This window comes from Harpia harpyja, chromosome 3 (genome assembly GCF_026419915.1).
Source record: "Harpia harpyja isolate bHarHar1 chromosome 3, bHarHar1 primary haplotype, whole genome shotgun sequence".
Lineage (NCBI taxonomy): Eukaryota > Metazoa > Chordata > Aves > Accipitriformes > Accipitridae > Harpia > Harpia harpyja.
In genome coordinates, this window is record NC_068942.1 from 37,041,108 (window position 1) to 37,067,762 (window position 26,655).

General features: G+C 51.6%; 1 protein-coding gene across 2 annotated transcripts in view; it reads right to left on the reverse strand.

The window, feature by feature from the left end:
- The window catches only part of ALX4 (ALX homeobox 4), a 40,029-nt gene that overhangs the window by 10,752 nt on the left and 2,622 nt on the right, over positions 1-26,655 (reverse strand). The window contains exons 1-2 of one of the 2 annotated variants that reach the window (XM_052781927.1): positions 23,970-24,139; positions 402-712 (exon numbers count right to left, since the gene is read on the reverse strand). In XM_052781927.1, coding sequence (XP_052637887.1) covers positions 402-656 — 255 coding nt within the window. In that variant the 5' untranslated portion in view covers positions 657-712; positions 23,970-24,139. Of the gene's footprint in view, positions 1-401; positions 713-23,969; positions 24,140-26,655 lie in introns of those variants that run through there. The other variant, XM_052781926.1, reaches the window with a different exon arrangement.

A 26,655-nucleotide genomic window follows, 5' to 3' on the forward strand; every position in this document is an offset into this window, starting at 1 on the left:
ACTTATGAACCTATGTCCCCTGCTGAGTCTCCTGAAGAAAGTAGCTTTTGTAATAGCTTTGTTGAGGGTGACAGTGAGGCTTACCGTCCCATTAGCTCAAGGACAAGAGGCATCTCTGTGAACACTGGAGCTCAGGACACCAGCCCAAATAAAGGAGCTGCCACTAGTGCCAGACATGGACATACCTTCCCGTCCTGTCCCTGTCAGAGAGGTGTCCCAGCCTGCGGCACGAGCTCTGGGTAGGGCTCGGCTGCCTGCAGGCTGCGGTGGGGCTGCAGGGGACCTCAGGCGCGGCAAGTGACAAGAAATTTGCAGGGCTCATGGTTTCATTCCCCAGCGAGCACGGGCTCGTTTGCAGCTCGCCCACCTCTCGCCCAGCCCCAGGCCATCCCCCCCATTACCTGTACACGAGCCTCGGTGAGGTCTGTCCTCATGGCTAGCTGCTCCCTGGCATAGACGTCTGGGTAGTGGGTCTTCTGGAAGACCTTCTCCAGCTCCTCCAGCTGGTAACTGGTGAAGGTGGTGCGGTTCCTCCGCTTTTTGCCCTTGTTGCTCTCCGAGTCAGCCTTGTCCATGGGGCTGGGGAGGTCCGTGCTGGCCCTGTCCTGGGGCACTTTCACCCCAGCCTCCTTCACGCTGAGGTAGCTGCTGTCCATTCCCGAAGGGTCGGAGCTCGGCTGCAAGTCGGCCTCTCCCAAACTGCTCTCCTTACCTATTTGGGTGGGAGGGGAGAGGAGGGCAGGTTTGAGCGGGGGGGGGGGGGGGGAAGAGAAGATAACGGATGTAAATCTTTCGACCGATTTATTGGTTCAACCAGTTAAATCTAGCCATGGCAGCTGGGCAGCGGTCCCCAGACGCAGGCGGAAAGGCTGACACCAACCGAGGCAGAGGCAGAGGAGGGAGGAGAAGAAGCAGAAGGGCTGCCCTGGGTGCGGGAAAGCTGCCAGCCTCGGCCTCGGAGGGTGCTGGAGCTCAGCTCGGGGGTGGCACGGGTGCCTGGCCGGGCTGTATTCGAGGCAGGAGGCAGCTGTTATGGCAGGGGAGCTGATGGCAGCCCGTGGACACCAGCACAGCCAGGGAAGGGGAGGTTGGGGTGAGCTCTGCCGGTTCCTCTGGGTCCACCTCGGGGAGTCAGGTGGAAGGACGAGCCCGGCATTTTCACCTGCGCGCACCCCGGCAAGACTCTTCCTCACCCTCCCAACGCTCACGGTGGAACTGAACCCCACAGAGCACCACATTCCGTGGTCCTGGCCACAGGAGAGGTCTCTGAGGACGGAGGGACCCAAACCCAGGCCTCAGCGGATGGTCCCCGGTCACCAGCCCACCCGTGCTCCCCTCCTGAATAACACAGGGTAGAAAACCAGGGGCACGCGGCGCTCGGTGGGATCTGTTTTCTGCTCATGTGTCGGCAGAGGTGTTCCTGGCTGACACCCCCCATGACCTTCTGCGAGGACTCGCACTGCTTTCGGCAAAGAGGCTGCGAATGGCGCTCAGCGCCGCAGAAAAGGCTGCTGTGAGACACCTGCGGAAACACCCCGGCCGGTGTGCGGGGCAGGGAGAAACGAGAGGAGTCTGACAGCAGCCTGGGAGGCTGTTCCTGCCTGACTGCCCTGAGCAATTAATAATTAACGGGCCGTGACATACAAGAGCAGTACGGTGAAGCAGGAGGCGGACGTTTCAATCACTGCAGCTAAAGGTAAAACCACCTTTGAGCTTCTGTAATGGGGCATATGTATCTTCAGGCACAGGCAAAGGCGCTGCGATGGGGCGTCCTCTCCTGCCCACCGTGACAGCAGTGTCCCCTTCATTAGCGAGAGTGCTGCAGGACCCTGCTGGGGACCCGTGGCAAGTGGCTGCGGCTCTCCCTTGCCTGCTGCCACTGTTCTACGCAGTGGACTGTCCCCAGACCAGAAAAAAGAGGGATTTGGGTGAGCGACTGGCCCACCCGGCATATACTACGTGTCACACCTGCCCACATTTCTGGCTGGGATGTTTGGGCAAAAAAACATGGTAGCCCTACTCCAGGGTTTAACCTTGAGCCACTACGCTCAGCTCCTAAAGATCTGGGAAGGAAAGGCTGCACTGGTACTTCGTCTCCGTGCTCTCCTTACCAACCCAAGATCATGCCAACTGGCTAATCTTTTTTTTTTTTTTTAAATTTCACATTAGCTTGTTTTCAAATGTTCTCAGTCCAGGATCAGTCTTGCCGGGAAACAGCTCCACCACCTAGTGATGTCCCTACTGAGAGCTTTACCCCAGCAGTGTCATATCCAGGGTCATTACTGCCAGCTCAGGCATCTTAGCCCGCGCCTTTGGAAATCCCCATTTTTTCCTCGTTACAACATCCTTCTACCTAATTCACTCTATATTTACAGCTTAGCCCTTCTGCGAACGGCTCTGTCATGGCTTCACAGCCAAAAGCCCAGGCGCGGGCTTGTGAGAGGGTGTACGTTTCCTTGCCCTTTTCTCACTCTTGCAGCTGAAAGACTGCATTGAGATGATTGGGATGAAAACAGGAGGATGTCACCCGCGGGCATGAGGGCAAGGAAGGCCCAGGTTTAAGCTTGGGAGGATGAGCTATGAAAGGGATTTGAGAAAAAAGTTGCCCAGTTAGTACAGAGGAGGCAAAGACAGACCTGGGATGAAGGCACCGGAGATGAAAGAGCCATCTGCCGCTACGACCCTACCGTGTTTTCACATTTATTGCTTTCTCTAATACTGTTCCCTCAGGCTTTTGAGGAACTCCCTGTAAAGCTCAGCAAAGCCTGATGTTGTCTATCTATCTCAACTCTCTTTGCTTTGATCCTTAGGAACATTTTGCCAAAATTTATGCTCCCTGGGCGCTGGGACCGGTGTCCAGGCCAGTGACTGTCACCCTGCCTCCTCTCTGCACCAGCACTCCAACCGGCTGACCTTCGCTGCCGCTCCTGGGGATGTGGGTGGACAGGCCCGACCAAAATTGGCTGGGACAGTGCCCTGCCCCACGACCTGGGTAAATCATATGCTACACCATGATATTTATTATTTTCAAAACTTATGATAATAGAACAGTTCCAGAAAGTCTGCAGCAATGGCCTACCGCCTGTGAGAGTCAGTAGAGATGGGGTAATAAATAAATAAAAGTATTCCAGGAACTTTTTTCCTCCTTTCTTTCTTCTTTTATTATTTATGATGTCAGGAAGGTCAGTACCTTTTCCCCCGTGCCTTTGTGCTGGCTGCCTCCCTAACTCCCAGGCCACCTGCAACTCAAGCAGCAGCAAACGCAAGACCTGAGACCTTTCCTGGAGAACTCCTCTGCCATTTCTTATCTGCTTGAGCAGCTCAGCTGGGGAAGGGTCTGCATGCACACCCGACGGGTGTCCCCGTGCCTGCCTGCCGCCAGCCCAGAGCCCTCCTTGCCAGCTCAGCCACGCACAGAGTCAGCAGAGGCTCCTCGATCTCCAGCCGCTGCGAGCACCGGCAGGGATGAGCTGTCTCCATCAGAGGGGCAGCAACAGTGGGATGGAGGGCAGGAGGCAGGGAGCACGGACGGCGGCGTAGGGAGAGGATGGCGTACATCCACCCTCGGCTGAGCATCCCAAGAAGCAACTCTCATTCCCTAGAAACAGGCTCCCTGACCTCAAAACAGTCATGCTAACTGCTGAAGTGAAACAAATTGCATACATCTGCATATGGATATGCCCAGACTTCCTGTAACTGGAGATGGTCTCAAAGTTTCAGTGCAAAGTTTGGGGTGTCTGTTTCTAATCAAACCTAGAGAGACCTCGAGTTACATATTGTGAAGATCTCCCTGACAAGGAGGTAATGTGAGCATCATTGCAGCCTTACAAGCGTGACAGGACCACTCAGTGCCTCCTTCGCTTCTTACAACTCTGTCTCTGCCCTCATAGCAGTAGAAGGAAGATATTTGCTGGCTTCCCACACTTGTACCCTGCTTTCCCAGTGCCTTGGCTGCCTGCTAGACCATCAGCACTTCTGAGACCTTCCCCGAGTCACCCTGTGTCCATTGCCGACCAGCGGGGACAGCCCAGGACAGCTGGGCACGTGGTCCCCGAGCATCACGCTGCTCCTCTTCGGGCAGGAGAGCTGCCTGCATGCCCGGTTCACCTGGAGGGGATATGCCTTTCCAATCTCACCGCATCTGTCTTGGGAACCCCACAGAGGAGGAAGGGGTTGCAGGAGACGTGGACTGTGCTGCACATCTGGCCATGCGGTGAGACCCAGGGACGGCCAGGCATCCCACTGCTCTGCTGACACCTTCCTGGAGGGAACGGCTGTTTTAGCCATGCCGCCGCAACGTTTGGATTCACAACTTGTATCTGTTTCATTCCTGAAGTGTGCTATTTTGGGAGGGTGATGAAGTAGATTCTTCACTATGTACAATCTTATCCATGAAATTTCATTTAGAGCACAAGGCAACGGAGAGTGGGACATTTCAAATACACCACTTTGGGCCCGACTTTAAATGATAGGTCTCCTTTGCACAGTACGTGAATGACAAGCTGCAGCTCCTTTGTGATAGACTCCTTCACGTAGATTCTGTGATTGCAGCCCCACAGCCTACAAGGCTGCAAGACAGCAAAACCCAGGGACGCAGCCAGCACAGGGCTGTTTACCCCAGGTTCCAGGCAAAGAAGCCTGCAGGAGCTTGGCATTGCTACTCTGCTGCTCTGGCAGCAGCTCATCCAAGCTATTATGGTGTCAGCGAGGAGCCCCACACCGTCCCAGCCCCGGGGGGCTCTCAGCATAGCCTGGGACACCTGAACACATGGCCTGGGCGGTATGTGGCTGCACCAGGCTGCCTCTCTGCTCCCACACTAAATGATGTAGGAGCCTTCTGCCTTTCTGCCCAGGTGCGGGCACAGGGGTTTTCTCCCCTGCCCGTCCCCAGATCCCTACGGCTTCCTATGCTGGCCATTTCATACTGCCTCTCCTTGCCTGCACAGCCATGGTCTGACTCTTACTTTTCATAGCAATGATGCTTCTTTTAAAAAAAAAAAAAATCCCAAACCTCTAGTGCAGATGTTCAAGAAGACTTTTTAAATCCAGTTCTGGCTCTTACTATCATTCTCTCAACTCTTGCTTAAATACCAGTGCTAAAATTTTGCCTAGATAGGGTTGGGCAGTGTATTCTACACTTCTTACCAAGGAAGATTTGCACGGCAGCCCAGCCAGCACACCTCCAGGACTTGGCTGGCCATAGTAACCTTATCCAGCGATCTTGCCTTAACACATGCTGAAGCCATTATACTTGTTCCCAAGTTGTCTGTTGCAGCCTTCTGCCTCCTGTCTGTCATTGCATTCTAGAAGTCAGCACAAGGCTATAATTTAAAAAATATCCACATTTTGGGTTATATAAGATAAAACGGAGCGGCTGGATTTTAGACATATAAAGGTCCAAATCTTTAGGTTTATTTCTGTTCAGGGAGTCAGCACTCTTGCAGTCTGCAGATGTAGAGAAGAGTTTAAAGATGGCGAGAAGACCCACAATTTTTTAGCTGAATGTGGCATGACTGATTTTATTAGCGATGATCAGATACTTAATCATACCTTCACTCTTGGGCCAAACTGAAGTGTAAAACTGGGCAGCATTCATCACTTAAATGCAGGTGGTAGAAGTCTACATAAGACACAAGCCATTGGCGTCATTCTGGAAGCCGCAGTTACCCTTGCTGCTAAGCAAAAACTGGTTGGAGCATCTCCATTTCAACTCTGGATAAGGATGAACACAGTGCCTTGTGTCTAGCCTATCAGCAGTTCCCTTGAGTTTGCATAAAGCAGAGCTGGTTCCTGTATGAAAGCACGTCCGTCCACCTATCCCAGCCAGGGAGCTCATTTGGTTGATCCTGCAGAAACTGAAGAAAGGCTGGAAAATGCTCCGGGCAGCTCCTCTGCTCACGGTATGGCATGCACCGACTTCACGTTGTGCTGAGACCACTGCATGAATGTGCTCGTCTGCATGGACACCATCCATCCCTGCCGAGCCCGACCAAAGCTGCTGGCACTGCTGCTCTGCTGCCTGCAGCCACCTGGGGCTCTTACAGCAAAGGGGGGACATAGCGAAACCCGCAGACAAAAAAATAGCTGTGAAATACCTGGCCACCTTGGGGAGCTAATTACAGACAGAGCAAATTCCTCCAGAAAAGCCTACTTGCAGAAGGATGAAAGGGGGAGAGGAGCATTTCATTCTACTGTGCTCCTCCTGACCACACCTAGGGCTTCTCTCTTCCAGAAGAGACTTATTTTTCTGAGCAGAGCATACAGCAGGAGCAACGCTAAGGCCTGGAGCAGAAAGGCCTCAAAAACTCCTTCTGTTCCCGAAAGGCAGTCTGGGGACAGTACCAGAGATGCCACACAGCACCGGTGGGTCCACAGGCTTTCGGTGGCCCTGCAGCCAGCGTATAACTTGAGTCACTGGCTCCGTCTCCACTCTGTGTGCCTCGGAGATGCTTCCCTGGGAGTCAAAAACCACTTCAGCCCTGGCTGCACTTAAACTCTCTTGTGCCTGGCTGGTTACGTTCTCCTGGAGTAAATCACTGCATGGGTTTGGGGACAGACAGCTTGCTAAACCTTAACTCTAGTGCTGCTGCTAAGTGTACATCACAGCAAGCCTGGGGAATATGTGTGCGTGTGTGTCCATATGTGTGGTGTTTGTTTGTGGAAGTTGCTGTTCCTCTTGCTTTTTTTCTGAACGAGCTTGTTTTTCCAATACAAACATCTGCTTTCGAGGGCACGTACTGCTTTATTGTCTGATTAGCTGAATTCACACACCCTGTGGCTACTTGGGGAAAGCTCAGCATCATCTGCACAAATGCAACATGCGCTGCTTGCTCCTCTTTCATGTTATTTAAAGGACACTAACAAAACTGGCTTTTATATAAACAAATCAATTCTGAAAACTCCACATAGAAGCTGTGGCTAGAATAAAAAGGCACAGTTTATGCCCCAAGTCCTTCTTCATGTAGCACATTCATTTGAACAGCAGAAAAGAGCTGACTAGCAGATTTTGAAGGCACAAAAATGCTTCTAGCAACCTGCTGTAATTGCAGCTGACTTTCTGGCTCCCAGAACACAATATAGGAAAAGTGAAAGAGCAAGAAACGGTACTGCCATTGCCTCCATGGGGAGAAAATGAAACTGCTCAGTTGCGTACCATGGCTTCCTCACTACTGAATGTGAAAGGAGATTATTGTTTATGCCAAATATTCTGGAGCTGGGCATCTTGGTTCTCTCTGATGAACCCATGAATTTCTCAGTGACCTGGCTCTCTGACACCTGAAAGTCTTCAGTGGTCGCAGGGGATGTGCTCTGCCGTGCCAGGACCAGCCACAAGATGGCTTTTGAAGTGACAGCAGAGGGAGGTGACAGTCACCTCTGTGCAGCTCAGTGGCAGCCAGACCCTCGGTAAATCCCACACAGGCAGCCCCAAGCATAGGGCTGAGGGTGGTCAGCTATGGGTTTTCAGCACACCAGGCTATGTGCAAAGTCCTGCTTGAAAGTATGACAGTCAAGAGGGTCAGCTACTGCATTTTAAAACGTCTCTTTTATTTCCCACTGTAGGCAGGTCACAAACAACTGGGAAATAATTGTGGGTTTCTGCTATGTCCTACTTGTGCCTCCACCTAAAAGAGTGCGTGTGAACCAAAAGCCACCTAGTACCTCTGAACTGATATATCCTCAGTGCTTGCCTGCCAAGGAAGATGGACAAGGCAGGCAAGGATGGGAAGGGAGCTTGAAACAGCTTTCAGTTTCCTTTTGGCTCTGAATTTGATACCTTTTGGATAAGTAGTCTCCTCCTTCCAAAGCAATCCTGCATTGCCTTGCTGTGGCCATGGTCGCCTGAGGGTCTTGGCTTTTCTCAAGTTCCTCAGAACCAGATGTGAGCACCTAACTGCTCTGAAGACTGGGCTCAATGCTGAATAAGACAAAATATGGGAGCTCATAAAGAAAAAAAAAAAATCAGCATCACTAATATAGGACAAAGTATTGAATGGGATTATATCTCAGTTGTAAACTCATACCTACACACAGGCCAGTTGCTGTTTTTGGGGATTTAAGTCCAAAAGGGTCCACAGACCCATGGGTAATTGAAAGGGAGAACAGGCAGGTCCCCATGCCGTTTGCTGAAGAATTTTGCTCTCCACAGACAGGCGTTACAGGGTTTTGCACACGTTGATGCACTGACTCAACGTGGGGCCTCTGTCCCGCTCCCGTCGGAGCTGTGTCACCAACTGGCCATCAGCATCTGGGGGAGCATCTGCCCCATCCTCCTGTCTGCCTTACTTTAGGATCATCCAGTTCTCTCAGGGTTGTGTTCCCTTTAGAAAAATCTAGATACAGCAAGGTTGCAAGGTTGCTCCTCCCGTTTGGAAGTCATCTCCAGCCGAGTTACGTGACGATAGTGTTTAAAGTAGCCAAGATTCAACCCCCCTCCCTGCTCCGAAGCGTTGTGAAGTCAGGCCGTGTACATGCAGCAGGGAAAGGTAAGCTCTGGGGCTGATGGCAGGCAGTGCCAATGGAAACGCTGAGGGTTATTCAGATGTGAGTGACAGATGAGGGTGATGCAGGGCTTAGGGCTAAGCTCGCCCTCTGAAAGGAAGAGCATAAGCCTCCCCATCGGATGCAGATTTATGTATTCATCTTAACCTCACCCATGCCCTTTGCCCACCGTGAGGATCTGAAAAGAGCCCTTGCCTGAGCACTGCAAGTTAAAAAGGGGGCTCTTCGCTGCAAGTTTTCATCTCCTCCAGAGCTTTCCCCCGGCAACCTGTCAGCACCTCCCTCTTCCCCACAATGCGCCCCAGACATTCCCCCTAAAATTTCCATCCAAGGCTGGGCGCTGGGTGAGCAGGGCGTCTGCTCTGTTGGGGCGAGAGGGAGGCACGAGGCACCGGTGCAACCTTCCACAGTCTCAATGCATGTTGCCTTCCACGTTAACCACATGCCGAACGAGGCACCACCAGCCGTCGCGTATGACAGCAGATATAAATCAGCCATCTAGTTAGAGGAGAGTGGGGGGGATGCTCCTTCCAGCCAGTGGGGAAGGCTGGTGAGGGAAAAGCCCCCGAAGGGAGTTGAGCCTTGCTCTGATGTCTGGCTACGGCATGGTTTAATTCCCTGCCGCCAGCTTGGAGAGTGATTCACCCCATCCTATGTGTCTGTGCCTGCCCGGACAGCATTCACACCGTTGGTCGGTTGGTCGGTCCGTCAGTCTGTCTCTCTCTGCATTCTTCTGTCTGTCTGCTTTGCGAAAGCAAACCTCTTCACAGCAGAGCAGCAATGCATTGCTGAAGTTCAGCTGCCTCCCAGAGGTGACTTCCAGTTGCCTGTTCTGTGCTGCTGGGAACAGGGCTGGAGCGGCAACCTGAAATAACCGGCAGAGCAGAGGGGCAGGAGGAGGGAGACCAGAGCCATTTTGTCACGAGCTGAGCAAGAGCTCAGCTGCCTCTGCATTATGGAGTCCTGGTTCAAATTAGTGACAGACGAACTTCAAAAGGCTTGCAGGCACCGGCCGGAGAGGCATCTGAGCGGGCTCTGCCTGGCCAAAGCAGCCAGCCTGCGGCCCGAAGCCAGCAAAGCGCCGCAGCATATGTGTGTCCCCGGACTACCCTTACGCTTCAAGTGAAGCGTTGTGTACTTCAGACGGGCAGTCAGACAAGCCCCAACAAATCCTCCCAGCACAGCTCCTGTGCTGCTCCTCATGCTTCCCGATTTGGACCCCCGGGTGCCCCTGTGGAGAAGAGCTGGGGACTCTGAGTCTGGGCGAGATGCTGCGGCAGCCCCATTGCTACCCAAGGACAGAGCATCTCAGGGGGATTTGGGTGCTACCATTTTCATTTGGAAATTGGAAAGCAGGAGTGATGGGAAAGCTGGAGTAAAAACAGAAAACACCCAAAGTTGGCTGAACCTCACTGAACCACAGAAAGGGTTGAGTTTAAACATTGGGCCAAGGTTTGGGCCAGGTTCTTTAATAAAAGAGTTTTGCCATTCTTCAGTTTTATACAGCTGATTAGTACAGAAAGGCGCAGGCAAGGGAAGAAAAACATTCAGCCTTCCCCAAACCTGCCTGTTCTTGGAAGCACAGCTAAAACTTATTTCCATTCCGACTGCACATTGCAAAACTCAAGGCTGCCCAGGTCTGGGAGTTGCTAATATTCCTACGAGCACTAGGCTTTTAGAAGTACCCCAGAAAGAAATTAGGTTTCTGGCTACCGTTCGAACCCACCAATTCACACTCACTGGGGCTGGGCGACAGACTGGCATCAGCTTTTCCTGGCAGAAAGAAAGAGGGCAGCAAAATCACAAACTGAAGCAAGAAGCAGCGCAACCAAACTGGGAACTTGCCAACCAAGAAGGAAGACAAAATAACTAACAGCAAACCTGAGAGCGGCAGGTTGTTTCCCCCAACCTCTACACCTCTCCTCATTCCATTGCTCAGGTCACCTGCTGCAAAAAAAAAAAAAATCTCCCTTGCCGTGGGGTCACGAGACGAGGATGGTGCCGCGGCCCCGAAGAATTTACCTGTCAAGGAGATGCTGGGGCCGAGGGAGAAGGGGGAGCCTGGACCCCTGACAGGGTCTGAGGGCAGTGGCCACCCCGGGGCTGTCGTCCTCAGTCCCTGTGAGCCCCCCATGCAGTACAGGGGGTGCACAGTGGCCTCAAGGTCTCACTGCCCATGAGAGCTGTTTTAAGGTATTGGGGGGGGCACAGCTGCGTTGCGTGGCCGGGCCGTGAACCGCAGCGTGTCTACGCTATATAGCTGGGGGGACAGGGCAAAGAAAGAAAAATCTGTCTAAGACTGACTTGCCGGGAAACTCCAATTGCCCCTTACGCAGTCTAAACAAATATTTATTTAAATTACTCGGAACACCCCAGTCTTCTTATATGCATCCCCAAAGAGTGTCATAAAACGTCTACATAAAGGACTCCGTTAACCTCTGCTGCCCTGCGTTAGAGGCACATATTTCAGCTCCAGTTAAACTGAAGTTTAATAAACTCTTGGCCTCTGTAGGATCCCTCCAGCCGCCGCGGGAGCCGCTCCTCCCCTGCCCCAGTCTGGCTCCGGTTCTACGTCCACCACCGGCCTTTGCCACGAACAGCAGCCACCAAGGTGGGGAACCGCCAGCGCCGCTCCAGCCTCTGATGGGAGCCCACCATCGATCGTGGGTGCTACGCTCTCAGGCCTTGCATTTCTTTCTGTCGGGGCTATGAGGAGGAGGGAGAGGATGTTTGAAACTCTCCCCTATTTCTCCTCAGCCCCGAAATCTAACCACCAGCTTAGTGCACTTTTATCTCTGGAGGGTTAGCTACCCATCCTTCATGTCACAGCAGAGAGAAGGTGCGCATTTCCCATGGGAGCCAGGGTAATCTAAGTCTTTTGAATGATACCCATTGCTTACGCAAGCTGCCGTGCGCAGGAAAATGCTGGGAAACCCTGCTTGCTTCATGGTTTAAGTACAACGCTTTCTTCATCCAGAAAAAGTATATATGTGTAGTTCAATAATCTCCTCTTAATGAAGTTTTGTCAGCTTATCAAGGAGTAAAAACGATACTACCTGACTTGGCCAATTACTCTCCTGAGACATTTGTGCAAGAGCCCAAGCACATGGTTCGCAAAGGAAAGGGATGAAAATGATTTACAGAAGCAGTGAGGCAAAGGTTTATTGATAATGAGGCACTAAGAGGAAATGGGATGAATGTGCCTAAGATTCCTCTGGTAAATGAATAATGAATAATATTCACAGCCAGCAACTTACATTTTTCATTTCAAGTTGAGAATAGCAAGATGCAGGGCAAATGACAGTTATTAGGGAAAAAAAAATCCATTAGGTAGTACTGAGCAAGGAAAACATCCACAAAAGTGTGCTCTTACTTGCAAAAGGGGAGTCGTGAATTGCTCAAAGGATAAACTGTGCTTGTCAAATAATTCAGAGCGGTACTCACTCCGTGGTCAGAGAAGGCAAGGGGGATTTCATTTCACTTGAGGACTACTTCACCTTGCAACACATTTAATTGTCACCAGGGGACAAAAACAACAACAAAACAACAGAAGTAGGTTTGCATGAACCAAGAGAATTTGACCTTATTTTCTTCTCCACCTCTGTGGTTCGATTCTCCCCCCCAGACTGCCCATGCCCGGTGAGTTGCGCTCCCACAGCGTCCGCCTGTCCTGCCTGTGCCCTCCAGCCGCTCGACCCTGACCACTGAAGTTACTGGGGTCTGGCCACTGCTCTTGGTGGTGACTGAACCAGGCCCAGATACGGATCTCTCACTATCACCTGCAGCACTGAATTCCATTATAAAGCCACTCCAGGACCAAATTTTTCTGGGGACAGACTGAACGGGAGAAGATGTTTGCCCCTTGTGCTGGTGTGGCTGCGGATGGTACCCAGAGCAGTGTGGCTCCACCGGCACCGATGGACTGTCTCTGTCACCTGGGGCTGGCCCCTGCCCGCTCAGCACCACAATTACACCCAGTGCCAGGACCAAACATATCTACAGGATGCGGGAGGATGAGGAGCGAGAGCACTGTGTGAAGGGCTTTTATGCCTTTTCTCTTATTTCTTTTCTAACGTACTTCTTGCTTCCTGGCTCTTCAGGTCATATATACTGGACCCTACCCCCGGTGAACAGTTCTCCATTTTCTTCTCATCATTCAGCGTGTGTGAAGGCAATCCTTACTTACTGCACAGCATCTGCACCCTGTTCAGCAGTGTCCTCCGGGCTTCCCACAGCCTTCGCCGAGCCGTAGCGGAGGGTTGCACAGAGATGCCTGAGCCACAGCGAGCCCGGTGAGACGAAGCACTGCTATTGCTCATGCTGTACGGATGGCAAACCGAGACAGAGAGCCACCAAGTGCACAATCGCCACGCTGAGATACCTAAGCCTGAGTTTTAAAGAGTACTTAGCATTGTCTAATATTTTTGCAGCTTGGAGATGAAGGTCTTGTTGGCCTCAGCTATGCCTCTCAGATGCCCTGAATCATGCAATAACTTTGTATCTTGGTCACCCAGCCCTACGCCCCTGTTCAATCCGACACCCTCCCCAGTCTTCAGACCAAGTTTCTGCCACATCCAGATTTCTTATCCCAGCCTTCCGCTGCTTCCCCAGATAGACACAGCTTTTCTTGTGTCTGTAGTTACATCAATGTCCTCCCCTACTTTGCCTGGCTCCAAGCAAGGCTGGATCATCTGCTGGGGTAAATGGCCACTGCAAGAAGAGCGGGTTCAGACCTGGCTGGAAACATGCCCAGAACATGGGAAATCTGCAGTGTGTTTAGGTATGAAAATCAAAGCCGTCGCTACTGAGCGAGTGAGAGCCATGGCTCCTTGTTAGATAATTTTCAGAGGAAAGGCACGAAGCACATTTCCTACCCAAAGCCCAGCCCCACTGCAAGTCTGACAGTCTTGCTCCACAGCACAGTGCACCAGAACTTATGAAAAAAGACATCGTCGGATTTTTTTCCTGACATGGAGAAAAGAAAAATGTGCTTAGTTTTAGCTACATTCTTGGAAACAGCTTAATTGATTCAGATAAACTTTAAAAATAATAGTATTATAAAAACAGCCAGAGGCAAACAACTGCTGTGGGAGGTTTTAGGCCAAATCGTTAAGTTTTGATTAAGTTAGAAGCAACTGGAGGTAGCATTTTGGTAGGAAGTGTCAGACAGTAGACACAAACAACAGTGACTCTGGTAACACGCTTCCTGACAGAGAACAAAAAAATCATGACTCTTGGAAACAGTGAAGCTCCTGGAGCACCACTAATTCTCAGCAGAACTGGATGATTACGTGAAAGATGATGACCATGAAAATCAGCCTAAATTAAAAACTGTATCCACATCAGCTGAGCTCATGCCCACTTTTGTGTTTGTTTCCAGTTAACATTCCAGGATGGGATCGTATTGACATGAGTGACTGCAAATGTCAAGTAAAGTAAACACCAGCAAATATTTACAGAAATCTTCTTTAGGAACCCGTGAAAAGGAGTATTGGCCCCAGAAACCTACTTCTGCTGGTGATGCTTATCCAACCAGGGAACAGAAAAGACTCTTATCTCTTGTGTCCACCGCGTACCTACCTTCCACTCACCACCACAGATCACCTCTCAGCTGCCTACTCCTTGCACCGGCTGACACACGCACACAATCTGCTGACAAAAGATTACTCACAAACATCCTCCAACAACGATCCTGGGTCCCAGACAGACCTCGAAAAATCATACCTTGCTCACAATTTGCAAATATAACGCAAAGGGCGTTTGTTCCTCCCGCCCCCTCTCTCCCAAAATACTCCCTTAGGGGAACCCTTGGTTTGGGAGATTTCTGATCTACATGTGGGCGTCTGCGTGCTGATACAGCCCCCAGCTCAGAAGGGCTCTGCCTAAAGAAGATGCCATCCCTACGCCAGTGCCACAACCAGAGCTTCGGTGTTTAAAAGTTGCATTTCTAGCAGGGTGGGAAGCAATGGGAGGCCTTAACAGCAAGCGGAAAGAGCGACTGCAGGCAGGATGGCCTAGAGAGGAGAATAAAATGCACAATCATAAAACATGGGCTGGAATCAATACATGTCAAAAGCGCCCGTCTGAAAGGTACGTACTGTTTCAGTTTCCTAGCCGAGAGTAAGCAAGACCCCTTTTCACCCGCTCCATCTTTAGAAATAAGCCTATCTGCAAGGGTATGGAAAGAACGGAATTTGGGAAGAACAGATAAACACTTCAGTTTCCAATGTCTGAGGACTCCTGCTATTAATGGGGCCACCGGCTGGCTTCTGCTCCCCAAAGCATTCCTGGCTCTTGGGCTCAGAGCATCTGCAAGCAAAGCTGCTGGGGGCTGCAGCGGGTTGCTTTCTCCTTCCTTCTCATGTCAGACTCGGCTTCCTGCAGGCTGCCATCTCGGATTTACTATCTCACCGTACATTTGGGTCATGATTTTGCAGACTTCACGAGAGGCGAACATGCCTGTACGGGAATATGGGATTTCTGCTGCAATTCATTTTGTTCGTAAGGCTCTCAGGAGAAGATACACAGTCAGAAGTAAATAATGGGGCTCCAAACTACAAAACTCCTTCAGTGAACACAGTTATGAGGCTGTAGCTTCCGATAAGCCAGGGGTTTAGAGCCAAGGTTTTAGTGCTAGAGGAAACTGAAAGCTCTTCATCCCGAAGAAGGGGTCAGAGAGCCCCTGTGCTGTCAGTACCAAGAGGCTTGCCTGGAATTAGGGACTTTCTGAGTATTTGCAGCTCGTGTCCTCTGTTTTCCAAAGCAAAGATGCAGCTTCCCGAATCGGCTTAAATCACACCGTTCTTCCCCATTGACACCTCCTACAGCTGAGGCTTATAAACAGGGATAGCACGACTGCTATACAGTCCAATTTGTTTCAAACTATAGTACATACTGGACTAAACAACCTTGCCCTGCAAGTAACTCCTTCGCAAAATAACTCCCAGCTGAGAGGGATGGGGGATGTGTGTGCGTGTAACTTTTTGTCAAGAACGTGATCTGACATAAACAGAAAAGAAAACTTTGGTGCTCCATCTCCTGTCAGTAGCTGGACTGTGATGTTCAGATGCTACAGTAAGAAGCTCTATAGATTACTACCAGCCGGGAACAGTCTGGAAGCCAGTGTATCATCTCTTTATTTAATGGGTCTTGCCCCCAGGAGAAAGCTCTGCCAGGAGAGCTGGGGGCTGTGGAGCAGAGCTGCCTGCCTGCCTGGGGAAGGGGTGGCCTGGCACAACGTCCCCTTGTGCAGGACACGACAGGGCGAGGAGCGAGCAGGGACAGCCCCGCTGGGCTCAACCGTGGTGCTACGCTGCGATCACTGCTGCACTGCCCGGTCCCCTGCCTACCCCTGCCCGCAGGTCCGGGCGTACCTAGCCTTGCTCTGGGATGTGCTTCGAGCGGTCTTCCGTGCCTTCATCTGCTGGTTTCATCGGCTTGCCCGTGCTCGCACCGCTGCGTCAGTACTTCTAGCATGGGGCTGAGCAAAAGGGAACTGCTTGGCTCACCACCGCCAGGCACCCCTGCAAAACCATCCCCTGCCCAGCCTCCTGCCAGCAGAACCCAGACCCAGGGACCTGCTTCTTCTCAGACGTATGGGGAGGAAGAGCGTCAGAGCAACCAATTTAGCTATTGACATACTCATACCGCGTTTGCCTGTCGGGCCATTTTCACAGAGCCAGCTCAGACTGACTCTGCTCCCACTGGGATGCCGCTGCAGGCTTTCAGCTGCTGGTCCCTTTCCTTTTGACCTCCTGAGAAGGAGTTCTCAGCAGAGTTTTTGGTTTTAACGAAACCTGTGGGCTAAACCAGGCCATTCCCTTTTTTTCCCCAGTAGGGAACTGATTTCCGTCAGGCTCAACATCCACAGCTGTATTCTTGGCTTTCAGGACCCACTCAGTTCCCCTCATAACTCCTCCTGGGCCAGGACCCACTGGCCTCTTACGTGTTAACGCATGCATGCGGTCACTGCTACCCGCCATGGTTTATCTCCTTCGGACTCCTAATCTCTCCATCTCCATGGGATGTGGAATCAGCCAGGTTTCCACACATAAGCCTACATCAGAGAACATGCACGTTGCCTGAGGCAATACTCGCATTTGTTTTTCTCTAGAAAAACCTGAGCCGTTCCACTTTTAGTTTTTGCAGAGTCCAGATAGGCCAGACCGGTGCATACCAAACGGCCCAAATTTACAAACTTCTTGCAAGGAGTGTGCTATATTTCCTGGCTAATGCCCCAAAAGGAGAACGCGGGTCAGACTGCACTTTCCTTTTCTACTTCTCTGAAAGTCATTAAAATCAACAGAATAGACAAAGGGCTGGATTAGTCCTGGTCCTTTTGTCATTCTCGTGTAAAGTATCTGGGGGGGTGATTCAGTTGCCCACTCATAGGTTTCTGGTGCTGTGCAAGACACACTAAGGTCTCTCAGATGCCGACATGGGGCAGGCAGATACTGAGGCCTTAAGGAGCAGCACTGGGAGACCGGGCAGTTGTAAATGGGGGCATCTAGGCCACGCGTCATGCAGTTGGCTCAATGCCTCCTCCCAGGACCAGCCAAGCTTCCCCTCTCCACCATCTGTAGGATGCTGGGTACCTCCTATTGCATTCGCTAGCCTCTGATAAACCTGCTGAAACACTTTGGCCTCAAAGTCTCTGCCTTGTTGCATGGTCTTCATGTCTAGGTCCCCAAATATGGTGAAAAATTCATCCCTTAGAAGCTTGGTTGCATTCACAGCCTCTTGGTTCCTTTTTGGGTAAGCTTCAGGTCATTTTCTAAAGAAATCCATAGCTACCAACAAATATTGTCTGGCAGATTCCATCTCAGGCAAAGGCCCAACAACATCAGCAGCAATGAATCGCAGTAAAGTCCCCAGGAGACACTGCTCAGTAGGGTTTCTCCCCATCTTCGGGGACCCACTTTTGAAATACTACACATGCAAGAAATGCACCACATTTCCTGTAGTAATTTTCCATCATCTGTCTGCATTTTCCTAAAAACCAGTTCTCTCTTGGCTCGACTAAGGATTTTGCAACCTCAAGATGTCCAACGGTTTTGACATCATAAAGAAACCTCAGAACCTCCTTTTTGAGTGTTTTGGGTATAATGAACTCTCATGAATACTCATCACCCATTGTTTTATTTCCCCATCTCCTATACAACATTTCATCTTTAAATTCCAAGCCTTCCCACCATGACCAGAGAGCTTTTGCCCTGCTACTCTGAAGAGACTCTATACTCAAAAGCAGACACGGTTGCCAAATGAGGGGTTTTTTTTTCAATCCCACCTTGTTTTGATACCGGGAGCCTTCCTGAGGGACACTTTTACCTCCTTGAACTCTGCTCTTGCAAACCTACACCTACTGGATGAAGCAAGAGCGTTTTCATTCCTGCAGACAGTGAAAGAAAGGCGAAAAAAAAGGATGCAGCCTCAATCTTTTCTTGCTCTCCTGCTGAGGGAGGTGTCCACCCCCAAAAAAGGCATTTGAACAAGGCGTTGGCAGAACTAGCCTTTGGTGACTATGGTCTCGTGTCAGCGCCATCCCCACCCCACAGGCACCCCCAGCTCTGTTCAACAGAAACTGCTTCAGCTCTGAAAATGCCCAGCCGCCCTCCTCCAGCCACCGAGGTAGCTTTCTCTTCTCCCAAGAAGCATGTGGAGCTTTTGTAATCCTGGCACGTCTGCAGCTGAGCCTCCAGCAGCAGGACCAGTGCCCTGCAAGGCCAGGCAGGCTGACAGTGCCGTGCTCCCTTCCCTCGCATCGGGGAAGGGCTGCCCCATCACCCCCGGCTGAGCGTTTGCCCGGGGCGCGTTACACCTCTTTTCGACAGTTCTCCTTGCTCTGGGTTCAATTTCAGATTGGCAGCCTCCAACTCACGACAGCCTGTTTATAAAACGTTATCAGTTCCTATTAAAGGGTCTACCATATGCCAGGATATCCTCAGCTATAACGCAGGGACTGGGTGGCTGGCCATGGAATACCTGCTCTGTTGGTCTCTTGAGTGAGGGCCGCTTTACACAGGTGATGGGAGACCCACACTACAGTTTGCTACAGACTTGTGCTAACATGAAAGCCATTTTCACCTCCAGATATCCACTGTGGAAATCAAAATGAACCCAGTAAGGCACATCCCAGATATTATCTATTAATGGTAAGGCACAAGCACCCTTTGATTAATATATTACACAGCAAAGCTCTTGCTGGCCTTTTTTCCTAACCAGGACAACAGATGAGGTCCAAGAACTGGCTGCAAGCTCAAAGAGACAGCTCAGGGGCCTGCCCACGGAGGCAGGCGCCGCAAACAGATTGCCCAAACCTCTTTCTTTCACATGAACCATGTCTTTAAAGGAAAACACCGCAGGCTGCTGCTCACGGACAAGGTCCCAACCACAGTGATGTACATGCTAAGTGTCAGGTCATCTCCTACCTTGGCTAGGCTGAGCATTTTCCTGGATCCCGGTGGTCCAGTCTCCTGCATGCATTTCTCCCCAGTGAGGACGCTTTCCTCAGTCCCTGCCTTTCCTTATACCCATGGGGTGGCTCCCTTTTGGATTGTTCCATCATCTCCCTCTCTGTCTAGTTTCAATTACCAACTGCAGCACCTGAACGAGCATCTGTGATGCCCATGAATTACACAGGCGATAAACCCCTTTCTTGCTGCTTGACTTCCCCCGTCGCCCTCCCTCTGAAGTGGACCGCTGCCAAATGGAGGCAAATAGGTTGTGAACGAAGAACTTCCATTTTTGCCACCAAGGCTAAGGAAAAGGGGATTTCCAGTACAACCAGCCACAACAGTACCCTTTCCAAAAGCAAACTAATTAAAGGCTACAAGGGAAGAGTGGGCTTCTCTGAACACCGACTTAATATCCAGCCCTGGGCACCGCAAAGCCTTGCTACAGCCTCAACTCTAACTTAAAACCAGCATCACCCAGCTTTGCATGCGCAGCTTCAGTCCCCGTTTCCTGAGTCGAGTTTGGGCCTTTCAGCAGATTTTTACGAGGCTCTGTCCTGACTAGCCATATATTTATAACAACCCTCTCTGTGGCTATTTCCCCTCCCCACCAGAGCCGCACTTAACCAAGCTGCTGCACTCATGTTTGATGTTGTAGCCAATCCCGCATTGCTTTCTATCCTGCCTAAGTCTCTTTTCCTAATAGCTTGAAGTGGTATGAACAGGATGGAAATACTCTTCTCTCTAGCACAGGACCTCATACCTATATAAAGCAACCAGCTTCCCTTCTCTTCCAGTAGCAGCCTTCCAACTTCTATTCAAGGGCTGAAATGCAATATTTACGCTCTGCCATAAATCCCACAGCTTCATGGAGTGTTTCTGGCCTCCTGCACGATCTGCCTAAGTGTCTAGCAATTGGTCCATCGGCTATTTATCTTGGAAGTCCTCACTGGCATCTGGAGACGTGAGGAACACAAAATGTCTGCAGGTCCTCTGCCAATTTAGGTGGGTCTCTTCTTCCTCTTGCCTTCTAGCATTTGGCTGTGTCCTGTCTAGCTCAGACTGATATCTGGCTCCAATCTGCTTACGAAGGTTCAGACCAAATCTTGATAAGCCAGGTTATGTCTATAACGCAGTGCTTCTCAGCTCTCAGGTATGGGTCCTTGCCACAGCTGTGCTCCTGATTCCACTCCAGGATGAGGTCTGGGCATGCACCATCCCAGGGAAGGCTGGAAAAGAACCGCACGGTGCTCCAGAAGGTCTCGCAGCCTCCTGAACTGGAGACCAGCACTGCGGTCCAGGCTCCAGAGCGTATCCCTGCCCCAGCGATTGGCCTCAGGCTCTTCCCTGTGAAGAAGCGCTTGGAGAGCAAAGCTCTGTCGGGCTCCTCTTTCCAGCCAGCCACATGGTGGGAACAGACATGCATCGACCTCCCATGGGGTCTTTTCTCGAGTGGCATCGCTGGGGCTGGGAAAAACCTGATGCTGTGGGCCTCCACGTGCTTGCGTTACAGACCACGCACGATGGAAATGGCCAGACCCAACAGCCTGAGACCAACTCCACGCCCAGCAACCTGGTGAGCCTCTGGTTTCTTTTTCGAGATGGGTTTCTATTCTTTCAGAAACCTTGCGGTGGCTCAGGCCTCCTGTTAACTTTCAGGCTGAATAACATTTTCCCGTTTCTGCTGTTTTGTGAAACATCTTCTGGCCAGTGTCACGCACATTCCCCAGCACCTCGTGGAGTCAGGGTCTTGCAGCTGGGCCTTCAGATCTCTCTGGGCACTGTCCCAGCACAGAGTCATTCTCTGACTGTTTTCAACCCTTTCTGGGATAATTCCCAATATTGCCCTCTCTCCCTGGGCACAGTTTACATCTTTATTTTGTTTCAATTTGATTCTGGCGTGAATTCCTTTCACTTCCCACTACTCCTGAATAGGTTAGATGTCTGCAAGCACCTTTGTTATCTGGTCCCTCTTGCATCAAAAGAATGAATACAGTTCCCCATTTTTCTCTTTGGAGACTGCATCCTACCCCGACGCCGGTGTTACTGCTCCAGACTGAAGCGGTCAGCCAATACCCGAAGTCCTGAGGAGGCAGCTACAGGGAGGAACTGATGAGACCCAAGGTATTTCTTTTATGCAGTGGTGCTTGCATGCAAAGCCCTATCTCCCTAAACACTACGGCAATCAGATAGGAGTTATTTTGAGACATTACAAGTTTCTTTTATTTCCCCCAGACGGAAGCCTGCCCAAAACGTTTGTTCTGTCTCTTCCTCAGGTTCCTCATTTCCCATTGATAGCACTTCTCTGATGGGCCTTGACTTTCTGTTGACTCCCACCTCTTTGGTTTTATAGTGTTTTCAGACTTTTATTGAATAAAGGCGCTTGCTATCTTCATAAACCCCACAGGGTTTTTGCCCAGCCTCAGCGTACAGCATGTCTATCAGTGACTAAGCCAGCTTACCCTTCAGGCTACATCACCAGCTGAAAACCCACTTGCCTTACAGCTAATGAACACAGTTCTTGCTAATAAAGAATATATTTAGAAATAATACTGATTCAACCATCTGTTTCCAGCAAGCAGATTAACTGCCACAGGATAAACCTTTAAACCGCATCTTCACTAAAAAAAATTATCAGATGTAAATAGGCATTTAACTGCTGAGTTAGGCGATGCAGTGGTCTTCGATCACCGCAGATAAGGAGACACCGTAGTTCATGACATACCAGCTTGTCATGGCTAAATCCTGCTGGGACCTGAAGATAGCAGCTACTAAATGTTGAATCACAGCTATTCTCAACAGAGAGAGAAAGAATTTGATGCTGGTGGATTCGTACTTATATAGTCCATAAAACCAGTTGCGGATCACCTTCCATAATAGTGCTGAGTCTGCCACTGCTCATTGCCCATCCAAGATACATCCTCTTCTTTTTCCCCTGCCTCTTCTCATTCATCTCTGTTCCTTCCTCCCTCTATGCCTCTTCCCTATTCTTCACCGACCCTTCTCTCTTGGATCAAAAAATGGCCCTAGAAGTACTGTGGTGATCGCAGTTGCTCTTTCACATCATGTCTACTTATGTGACAGTCAAAATATGAAGATGATTTGCAAGCATGAATGAAAACATGGCCAAGCAGATTGACCAGTGTGTATAATAACATTGATTCATCTGAACTTACACAGAAAATAAAGCGGAGGTCATTTATTTAATATATGTAAGTAGCTTTCCTCCTTTACTTATGAACTTTCATTTACAAGTTGAGGCAGCTGAGACATATAACTATGGTAAATTACTCTAACGCTTTATTCATATGAAATGTTCCCATCCATCTCTTAGTAAATGCTTCTCAAGTCACAGGGGTCCTATATTAGCTGCGCTACTGCTCAGGCTTCTCCTAATCCAGAACTATTTCTTTTCCTTTTGAAAATGTATCCACATGAAGATATTAGACCTATGCTTTCCAAGCTGATTAACAACTGAGATGGGCTTTTTTTTTTTTTTTCCCCAAACACGTAGGAGGAGTACCTCAGAAACATACGATTTTTGGGGCAGGGATTTCTCAGCATTTTCTGAAAAGCCGTGACCAACCTGTATCTTGTGTTGGCCATATAGGTTGCCCACGCTGATGAGTTGCGATTTAAAGATGAGACCGTTAATGTGGATTGGCAGGTTGAGCCTATTTTATGTACTGAGAGACCTGAGCATATGAAAACATACCAATTGCTACAGCTTCTTGCACCGAGTAAGGACCTGGCTGTCAGGAAACCTAAGTTCAGCCCCTTCCAAAGTCAAACACAGGCCCTCTACTCCGTGAGTTTTCTGACTCCGGCAGCGGGCTCCTTCTCCAGCCTGCCGAGAGCCTCCTTCTGCTGGTGCCATGGCCCTGGGAAGGTCACCCTGATGCCACCAAGTACCAACAGTTTCGCCTTGCACAGGCCACTCGCAGGTTGCGAGTCTCAGTTTTTCCGACTGCAAAATGGGAAGAAAAGTCTCTTACTGCCACAGGATGCATCACGCTTTTTACCTGAGAATTGCTACAGCTACCCAAATGCCCTGAACAAGATAATAAAGCGGCTTAAGGACTCCAGGGAGCGAAACTTGCTACAGAGCCAGGAACTAGGACAACCGAAGGGACAGGGCTATGGCTGGAGGTGTCCCTTAGCGGCAGACCTTGGCTCAGAGCCTCCCAGACACCACCTCCCTCTTACAAGGGAAACTCATCACGGCTTTGAACGCAGGGCTTGGAAAAGGAATAAATCTTCCAGATCTGAGGGATTGCAGTCTGCACATTAGCTCCCCTTAAACCCTGAGTGCATTTAACTTGGGAGGTTAGAAACCACAGCCAAAGAAATCTCTTTTGATTCACAACTTGTTTTGAGCAGTCACCCATAAAGCAGCCAGTGAATCACTCCAGCCAGTTAGTCATGCAACCACACTGAACGTACACTCAAAAGGCTGCACAAAATAAACAGCCTGCAGCTCCAGATAACACACACACAGCTCATTTGCGCTATCTGGCATCAGCATATATTGTTAATAGGACTCCTACACCAAACCCTTAGGAAAAGACGCACTCAGTAAGCATCTCCAAATCTCTCTCCCCATCAGTATTTTTCTCGTCTGCTCCGCGCTGAGTTGCTTTCAAAACAACTCAGACTAGTAAAAGTTTTAAGACTCTTTCTCTCTCTTTCCGCACCCTTCTTGTTGCTGGTAACGTCCTGCTGGGGTTACAAGCGTGCGCTGCAGCTAGAGCGGAGTTAATCCCAATCAGTAGCGGACAAGTCGAAAACGAACAGCTCTAGTGCGAAGAGAAATCTTCCCGCAAGGAGGGAACAGAGGGGGGGGAAGGGAGGCTCCCCCTCCCCTGACACATGAGCGTTATAAACAGCTCGGGTCAGGAATCCTCTCAAAGCCTCCAGCCAAGATCTACCGTCCAAGTCAAGAGAGAAGCGCAAAACACCTTGGGGAAGAGCCGCGAATAAATCTTCCTGCGCAGCCGGGGTGAGGAGCGTGAGCCCTACCTTCGCCTCCTGCTCCCTGAGGAAATCCCGCAGGTTTCCGCGGAGGAGATCCCGCACCTCCGAGTCTCTGTTCAAAGAGAGCCTTAGCCAAACTCCTGGCGAGAGCTCCCTCCCCTCCCTGGGAGGGTGCCGGAGCCCTTGAATGGCAGATCTGGTGGCCCTATTGTGGAAAAGAGAGGGCGATTGCCAGGGCGGCGTCAGCAGCAGCAGCAGCACGCCGGGAGCCGGCGGCCGAGCCGAGCCGAGCCGAACCGAGCCGGGCAGCCGGCCCCGCAGCACCCGGGAAGGGGCCGGCCCCGCCGCCCCGCTCCCCTCCCCGCCCTCGCTGGCTCCTCTCGCCCGCTTCTTCTCCCTGATGCCCGCCCAGGGTTCCGTCCCCCCCCCCCCCCGCCTTCCCACTCGCGCCTCCCTCCCGCATACTTCTCCCCTTTATACTCTCCTCTTGCCCCCCGCGGGGATCAGGGCAGCGGCAGCACCCCACGCGGCCCCCACACACACACACTTCTCCCCGGTGCGGGGAAGGAGCTCGGGTGGGAGCCGAGCTCAAAGCTGCGGGGGAGAGGGAAGGGGTAGGCAGGACCGGGGCGGCCACCGGGACCCTCACCCAAACCAGCCCCCGGTGTGGGGGACACGGCATCGCCCTGCAAGAATCCCGGGGAGACCCCACGGTCCCGGGTACCCACCCCCCCAACCACCTTCCCCGGGCTCAGGGGCTGCGGTCGGAGCCGGGGGAAGGGGGGGCAGATGCCGCCGGTCCTCCCCGGCGAGAACGGCAAAGCCGTCGGATATCGGCGGGGGATCTGCGCGGCACCGCGGGGAGCCCCCAGCGCCTGGCAGCCGGCGGTCTCTCACGGGAGGCGGAGGAGAGGGGGGGCCCGCCAGCGAGCTCGTTCCTGCCGTGCCTGCAGTTTACATTACATTAAGGGGGGAGGAGGAGGAGAAATGCATTAAAAGTGTCAATTTAAAAAAGCAGGCAGCGAGCCTCTGATTCCTACGGCAGTTGCTTTCTGCACTTCTATTAATAACGCACTTTAGGCTGCGCTTTTTATTTGCTCGCTAAATAAAAGAAATGGTCGTTATTTGCATAACGCGGCACTTAAAGAATTTCCTCTGTTAGAGAAAGCCCGTTTCCTTTCTCCTGTTTCCTTTGAGCAAACATCCCTATCACATTCGCCTTCGCTCCCCAAAGGATTTTTTTTTTCCAGCCCGTCTTTCTAGCCAGCAACATACGTATATATTTGTGAGTGTATACGGGTATATGCGTACATATGTTTCTAGACATACAACTTACTTCAGCTCCACGCAGTAGAAATAGCGACTCAGATTACTACAGCACATAAATCATCGGAAAGCTTTTTCCCCTCCTAAGCCAAGATATATAACCTGTTCTGAGGGCTTTTATTCAAGATTTCGGCTTTAATTGCCGGTGCCGGTCTGCGGGATAACCCGTACCCCTATTTACGGCTGGGAAAGGAGGGGGGGGGGGGGCTGTGCGAGGCCGCCGGCTCGTCGGCAGAGCGGAGAGCGGCGGGGAGCCCCCCCCCCCGCAAGGGCCAGGCTGGCAGCCGCCGCTCCGAGGGGGCTGCAGGGAGCCCGGCCGGTAGCCAGGGCCGCCCGGTGCCACCGGCCCTGCCAGCAGCCGGGCTGGAAGCTCTTAGGCGACCGCCGCTGGTGTCCTCCGTGTATTTACGGCCGCAGCTCTCCCTTGGCCTATATTTATCCGTACAATGCGGTGGAAGGGCTTAGATCTAGAAATAGAAGCCGAGAGCAATAGATGGCAGGCACGGCCTTTTTATAACTCGAAACGACTTGTTTATTAAAGAATTAAAATAAAATTTAAAAAAAAAAGGGGGGGAGCACCCCTGCCCGCCGTGCCTCCCGCCGGCCCGGGACCCGCCGTACTGGGCTCGCCCCGGGGGTGGCTTCTACAAGCGAGAAGGGGAAAAGCGGAGACCGGCCAGGGCGGTGGGCCCGCAGCAGCTCCGGCTGCTGGGAGGGGGGGGAAACCGGCCGCCTGGCGGGAGAGCCTGCCGTTTTGTCGGCCTCGAGTTTTGGGTTGTTTAGGGTTTTTTTTTAATCTTTTTTTTGGGGGTGGTGGTCTTTAAATTGAGGGACTTACGGGCACGGCGTCCCACCAGTCGTGTGTCCCCCCCAGCATCCTCCTCAGCCCCGGGTAACCGGGGAGCCAGCGGTCCCCGCCGCGCTCCTTCCCCCCTTGTGCACAACCCGCACGGCGGTACCGGCACCGGAGCGGCCGCGGCGGGAGGCAGCGGGGCAGCCGCCGGTTCCTCCTGGAACTCTTTCTCCCCACCCGCCTTGCATCCCCTCCGCCTTAGCCGGCCGCGCTGAACTCCCGCTGCGGAGAAAGGACGGGTGTCTTTTCCCCGGCTCTCACCCACACCCACGGTATTTACCCGGTGATTTCCCCGGTCCCGGTCCCGTTAGCCGGGCGCGGTGGGTTTAGCCGTTTTGGGAGAAGGCGGAGACGCACCTACGGGTGCTGCAGTCGCTCTGCGAACCCCCGATCTGGCTATTATTAGCGGGTCTCTCCCCTCAATCGTTAACCATTATTATTATTGCTATTAATTATCCTCGCGGATCCACGTGTCTCTTATTACAGCCCCCCGTCCCTAGCCGCAGCACAAGGGGCTCGCAACGAGCCCGGGCCGGGCCACCCGCCGTCCGA